At 41.8% G+C, this 7,194-nt stretch overlaps 1 protein-coding gene across 1 annotated transcript in view; it reads left to right on the top strand.

Moving 5' to 3' along the window:
* The window catches only part of slc39a8 (solute carrier family 39 member 8), a 15,771-nt gene extending 9,342 nt beyond the window's left edge, over positions 1 to 6,429 (top strand). The window contains exons 5-8 of the mRNA XM_061062313.1: positions 116 to 289; positions 2,877 to 3,084; positions 4,037 to 4,221; positions 5,584 to 6,429. Of these exons, the coding sequence (XP_060918296.1) occupies positions 116 to 289; positions 2,877 to 3,084; positions 4,037 to 4,221; positions 5,584 to 5,730 (714 nt within the window). The 3' untranslated portion in view covers positions 5,731 to 6,429. The remainder of the gene's footprint in view (positions 1 to 115; positions 290 to 2,876; positions 3,085 to 4,036; positions 4,222 to 5,583) is intronic.
* The last annotated feature ends 765 nt before the right edge of the window (positions 6,430 to 7,194 follow it).

Here is a 7,194-nt window from a genome sequence, read left to right as displayed (position 1 = left end):
GTGATGATTTGATCTACTCAGTCAATCAACCCCACGCTGTGTCTCTTCAATCTGCTGACTCTGTTTTTTTATCTAACTCCCCCGTGTCTCTCTCTCTCTCTTTCCTCGTGGTTAGCACGGCCACAGCCACTTCACTCCTGCCGACGCCCCTCAAGAAAACTCCCTCCAAAACGGAGACCTACTGGACAAAAAGGACTCCATCATTCTGACCAACATCAGCACCATCGCTACCACGGACAAGAGCGGCCTGAACCCGGAGTCTGCACATGCAAACGCAGCGCCATCTCAGGTAAACGCTGTGCCAACCTCACCTCACCTCACCGCGCCGTGTGGATGATGAACTCTGATCGTTACCCTGCAAACGTGTTGTAGTCATCAATCACCTTAATCTAATGAGCAGTGAAGTCTGCAGATAGCTGAGTGAAAACAGTGAGTCTTTCCTGAACTCTTATCTTCAGTCGTTCTCCGTCTGATGGAGGTTCAATCACAGACACACCTGACAGGTATTTATCATGATGCTGTAAACGATCGGCTTTATGAGCGTCAGTGAAACTCTGCTTATGTAAACAGTTTTTTAGAAACAACACGTCTGGATCAAAGGACAAAGATCTGAAATAAGCGACGCGGTTTAGATGCTTTTCTTTTAAACTCAGGCGTCGTTCTCTTGCGGGTCGATTATCGTCAGTGACAGGTTTCGATTAGAGCGCCTGTTAATATTTAACACTTTAATCTGTCGTCTGGTTATAGAGGAGTCTGGCTTTAAAGGGATCAAAACACTAAACAAACACAGAGGCTGTCACAGAGGGGAGCGAGCAGAGAAAGCTTGTAGATCTCTTTAGTTCCCCCCCCCCCTCCTGGTGAATGCATGAGCACAAAGAGTCCTTGTTTGTCTGATAGAAGGGGCGTTTTGTCACCGTCGAGTATCTAACCCAAAAGGCTCGGAGGCTCTGTGTACGTCTGTGTGTGCTCAGGTTTCCCATTAAAAACACTTCATCCTTTATATTTGTAAAAGAAGAGTTCAGATGTAAAGTTTGAGACAATATGTCCTCTGGTTGTTACATCAGCAGCTACTCGTGCTCTCACTTAGAGAGTCTTTGTTTATTCTGTGAGGAGTTTAAAGCTGTTTATGAAACTCACTGACTTTAACACTGATGAGCTGATATGAGCGATGAAAGCAAACAAGACCACCTGTGACAAGATGAATAGTTTCAACTTACTTATTTTATAGACCCCCCCCCTGTCCTTGGTGTGCAGTGGCATGCACAGACTTTTTGAAGGGTAGGGGCGAAAAGAAAAAAAAGGGCACATACAGCGCGTTCTCGCCACTGAAGAGGGCACTAAGTTCTGCGTGTTTTTGAGGGCACTTTAGCGCACTTTTTTTTCCACCCATGAGGACAGTTTAGTGTGTTTTTTCCACCCATGAGGGCAGTTTAGTGTGTTTTTTCCACCCATGAGGACAGTTTAGTGTGTTTTGCCAACCAGTGGGCAGTTTAGTGTGTTTTTTCCACCCATGAGGGCAGTTTAGTGTGTTTTGCCAACCAGTGGGCAGTTTAGTGTGTTTTTTCCACCCATGAGGGCAGTTTAGTGTGTTTTTTCCACCCATGAGGACAGTTTAGTGTGTTTTGCCAACCAGTGGGCAGTTTAGTGTGTTTTTTCCACCCATGAGGACAGTCTAGTGTGTTTTTTCCACCTATGAGGGCAGTTTAGTGTGTTTTTTTCCATCCAAGAGGGCAGTTTAGTGTGTTTTTTCCACCCATGAGGACAGTTTAGTGTGTTTTGCCAACCAGTGGGCAGTTTAGTGTGTTTTTTCCACCCATGAGGGCAGTTTAGTGTGTTTTTTCCACCCATGAGGGCAGTTTAGTGTGTTTTTTCCATCCAAGAGGGCAGTTTAGTGTGTTTTTTGCCACCCAAGAGGGCAGTTTAGTGTGTTTTTTCCATCCAAGACAGCAGTTTAGTGTGTTTTTTCCACCTATGAGGGCAGTTTAGTGTGTTTTTTCCACCTATGAGGGCAGTCTAGTGTGTTTTTTCCACCTATGAGGGCAGTTTAGTGTGTTTTTTCCATCCAAGACAGCAGTTTAGTGTGTTTTTTTCACCCATGAGGGTAGTTTAGTGTGTTTTTTCCACCTATGAGGGCAGTCTAGTGTGTTTTTCCACCCATTAGGGCAGTCTAGTGTGTTTTTTCCACCTATGAGGGCAGTTTAGTGTGTTTTTTCCACCTATGAGGGCAGTCTAGTGTGTTTTTTCCACCTATGAGGGCAGTTTAGTGTGTTTTTTTCACCCATGAGGGCAGTTTAGTGTGTTTTTTCCACCCGTGAGGGCAGTTTAGTGTGTTTTTTGCCACCCAAGAGGGCAGTTTAGTGTGTTTTTTCCATCCAAGACAGCAGTTTAGTGTGTTTTTTCCACCTGAGGGCAGTTTAGTGTGTTTTTTTCACCCATGAGGGTAGTTTAGTGTGTTTTTTCCACCTATGAGGGCAGTTTAGTGTGTTTTTTCCACCCATTAGGGCAGTCTAGTGTGTTTTTTCCACCTATGAGGGCAGTTTAGTGTGTTTTTTTCACCCAAGAGGGCAGTCTAGTGTGTTTTTTCCACCTATGAGGGCAGTTTAGTGTGTTTTTTCCACCCATTAGGGCAGTCTAGTGTGTTTTTTCCACCTATGAGGGCAGTTTAGTGTGTTTTTTCCACCTATGAGGGCAGTCTAGTGTGTTTTTTCCACCTATGAGGGCAGTTTAGTGTGTTTTTTTCACCCAAGAGGGCAGTTTAGCGCTTGTAGCATGCTCACAAGCTAAGATTATAAAGAGAACAATAAGCAGTATGCTAAATGTCAGTATGCTAGCACCAGTTAGTTTTTGTTTTTTAATGCATCCTGTTCCCCGTGCAGGAGGTCCAGGTGTCCAACGTGATGTGTCACTGGCTGCGTGGAAAACGAATCTCCAGCATCAAGACGGTGGCGTGGATGATCACTCTGAGTGACGCGCTGCACAACTTCATCGACGGCCTCGCCATCGGGGCCTCGTTCACCGTGTCCGTGCTGACGGGGTTCAGCACGTCCACCGCCATCGTGTGTGAGGAGTTTCCTCACGAGCTGGGTGAGTTTGACTTCCTGTTTTTATTATCCTGTTATAACCTCATGAATGACTCTGATTTAGACAAAATCGACAAATATTTCAAGCTGACTTTTGGAAATGTGCATAAAATGAGAAAAGACAAAATCCTGTCGATGCTTCATGCAAACCTGTCTGGGACTTGATTTCTTAAATCAGAGCGACTTCACAAACGTGCTTTTACAGAAAGTGAGATTCTGTGAGTCAGGTTGAAATAGTATAAATGAAAGTTTTGCAACCTTAAAGCTGCTAAGGAGGGACGTTAATCTTAAAAAGAGGATTATCACAATGGTTAGACCTCCTTACAAAAAAGTTACCAATGAAACAACAATCAGCCACACTCAAAAACCAACTCACTGAATTCAACAAAATATACTCCACAACTCTCACCACCATTTTGATCATTTACAAACAGTCTGTATTTTATCATCATGTTAGCACCCATACAAAGTGAAAAACAAAACAAAAACAAACAACGACAAAACTCCTCACCATGTGTGCAACCTCTCCCACCAGTTTTATTTTACATCATTTTGTTTCTATACTGTCTCCATGTTTTTCTTTGTCCTGTTTGCTCATTTATTTATTTTGTCTTTCTAATTCATTCATTTTATTGTTTGTTTGTTTTTGTCTAAATCTGCTTGCAAAACTGTACCACAGCTCCCCTCTTTGTTTTTATTGTGAGTGTGTGTATGCACGTTTTGGTGAATAAAAGTTAAAAAAAAAAGAAGAAAAAGAAAAGAGGATTATTGGTTAAGAGCAGGTTACTTCTTTTCAATCAAACTCAAAGCACCAGCAGAAATCTGTGATCTCTACCGCCCTCTACTGACACTCTGCAGAACAGCAGATTATTTGACTGTGTGAAAAAGTGTGTTCGAGGTTTTAAAAGAGATTTGTGTTTAAATAATAAACTCTGATTACCTTTCTGTCTCTGCAGGCGACTTCGTCATCCTGCTGAACGCCGGTATGAGCGTCCCTCAGGCCATTTTCTTCAACCTGCTGTCGGCGGTGTCGTGTTACGTCGGCCTTTGTTTTGGCATCCTGCTCGGGAGCAACTTTGCCCCCAACGCAATCTTTGCCATCGCGGGAGGAATGTTCCTGTACATTGCACTGGCAGACATGGTGAGTTAAAGATTACACACCTGAGGACACTCCTCACCTGCACGCCGCTGTGACCTCATTATGACACACTCACAATGTGATCCTGTACGACAGCGTCTGACCTCACCTCTGACATGAACTCTGTCCAGGTCTGATTTGACGTTTTCAGAGGTTTTCATTCACATCTTTTTATTCCGGTTATGGTCTGCATCCCATTTACAGGGTTCCCACTCGTCCTGGAAAACCTGGAAAACAGTTGACTAATTTTCCAGTACTGGAAAACACCTGGAAAATTACAGAAAAAGTCAAATATCCTGGAAAATTATTCTAACATTCCTACAGGGTTGGACATTTTCACCGCCACACGTTAATAAAAGTAGCGATTTGTTGCATTAATCCACAACGCAGATTGAGTCGAATTCTATAGATGATGTAATGGCTCCGCCTCCCCGTCGCGTCAAAAGCGGATATTTATTTACAATTTAGTTGAGAGGATGGAGAGAAAAGATCCTTCACAAAAATACAAAAAAACCAACATGAGAGTGAATTGTCTGGAAAAGTCCTGGAAAATGATCCATGGAAAAGAGTGGGAAACCTGCATTTGTTTTACATGAGAGCGGCACAGATGCACTTAATGAAGAAGACGTAACCATGGCAACCACTCACAGGCTGAGTCCAATCTGCTAAGTGTGGATGGTTTTTGTTATTTTCTGAGATGTCAACAACGAACCGCTTCCTGCTTCCACATCTACCGTGCAGCTCAGAGGAGGAAATCGGCTCTTGATGCGCAGATAATAGAATAGAATAGAATAGGATTACTTTATTGATCCCTAACTGGTAAATTGTGGTGTTACAGCAGCAGGTTATCAAAGCAAATAAAACAATATAAGAATAGATACATAAATAAGCACTTAGAATATAAAAAATAAGAATAAGAAGAGATTTATACATCAAGAGTTTAACTTAACATTCCTACTGGTTTAAAAAAAAAAAAAAAAATGAAATACAACATTTATTCAGGCTTGTCAACTGAATGTAAAAATACTTGCTGGAGGTAAGAGATGTAAGTTTGCAAAAACAGTGATGACAGTGTTAAATGTGCAATAACGCTATAGAGGGTCCAGAGCTGTGCAATCAAAGATTATAACAGTCATAGAGCGGTCCACTTCCTGGTCTGAGCGTGGTTGCAATCTCCCGCCGACCGTACTCAAGTGCACATGAATCGTGCCTTAGACCACCTCTTAAAGTGAGTACAGTACGTTTCTGTTCATACTGATGAAATGAACCGGACTTTTGGGGGTCAAAGCGTTCTCGGAATCCCTCGTGTGAAACCTCCCTAAATCTAAAAAGACGGATATCTGATTGTCATTTTTTGTTCTGCAGTTTCCAGAGATGGACAACATCTTACGGGAACAAAAGAAAACCTCAGAAAAGATCATCTTCTTCCTGATCCAGAACTTTGGGCTGCTCACCGGGTTCACCATCATCCTGCTGATCACCATGTTCGCCAGAGAGATCAACCTGGGCTAGACGGACCGAGAGAGAGAGAGACACTGGAGGAACACAAACTGGATTTTTAAAAAACAAACAAAAAAACAAGCTGCTTCCATTTCTGCTCCCTCAGCAGAGCGGGAAAGTGAATGTTTTGTTTACAGACAAAACCAAATGTTTAAAGGGAAATAATGCTTTTATATATCTGACTATCAGCGTAGTTTACTTGATTAAAAAAAAAAGGGAAAATCGTTACAATCGTTCGATGTATAAACTCTAGTCAAATTTGTTTTTGTGGAAACAATAAATGATGTTTCCCGTCTTCATGTAATGTGAGATACTTGACATGTGTTGTACTGTGGATGCTGTAGTGTAAACTAACATAAGCTGTGTTATTATTCTGCCTTTTTACGGCAGAAGAGTTGGACCTCAGAGAATTTGTGAGCGTCACTGGATGACATTCATGATCCTCATTTTGAGTTTTTCCTTTACATCATGTCTTTGTGTATTTTACATCATGTGTGTAGAGTGTTCAAACGTTTGGCAAAAATATGACAGAAATCACCAGAACACCTTAAAGATGCTCCGACTCGGACGAGCTGTATATTCAGGATTGATGTTTGTGTATCAGGTAGTTTTAAATCACACTGACGGCCTCTGTGATTGGCTAAAGGATCATCACATTCACCAAAATAAAAACCACAAATACCAAAGATAAATCAAAGCTCCTGAGAGGAACTTTATGGTTTGTGTTGATTTGGCGCCCCCTGTGGACAAAGCTGTGTATATGCTGATCTAGTCCTGAACAGGTGTGAGGGTCTGTGTCCACTCGAGATGCTGAATATAAAGCGCCTGACAACAGCTGCTGTATGACTGACACGTCTCTGTTACTTTTAACTGTCCTCCTCCTCCATGAGCATCAATCAGGAAGCTCGCCCTCCTACTTTGTCTGGATGCAGAGATTGATAATATTGACTGTCCTGCAGCGCTATCTGATCAGACATGGAGGATGTGAGTACACGGAATTATAGGCGATAAAATAACTGGAAATATCAGGGACAATTTCAATGATGTGGGGAGAAAGGATTTCCTGGTCGGATTCAAACCCAGGAGCCCATTTTGATTACTGTAACCTAACCGCTAGGCCACCAGCTTTAGCCTCCCTCAGCTTTGTCCTGTGATCTTAGAAATAATATTCACTTCCCATGCAATGCAGTCGCTATATTTCAAAGGTTATGAATATATCATGATATATTTATATATATGACACATGTAAGTTTTAATAACTGTAAAGACCAAAACAAAATGTTTGAAATATATTATTTAAATGGTTTAGTAATGTGTCACTTTATTTTATCAATAAGTTTACATTTCTAACTTTGTAACGAGTTAAAAATGAGGAGCTGTAAACTGATGAACATTATAGAGAATATGTAATTCCATTTTTTTTTGCACTTCTCAGCCACCGTACCAAGGTTGAGACATACTGCTGTCCTGACCTGA

The sequence above is a fragment of the Labrus mixtus genome, chromosome 18 (assembly GCF_963584025.1).
Source record: "Labrus mixtus chromosome 18, fLabMix1.1, whole genome shotgun sequence".
Taxonomy (NCBI): domain Eukaryota; kingdom Metazoa; phylum Chordata; class Actinopteri; order Labriformes; family Labridae; genus Labrus; species Labrus mixtus.
This window is presented reverse-complemented; position numbering and strand designations above follow the sequence as displayed.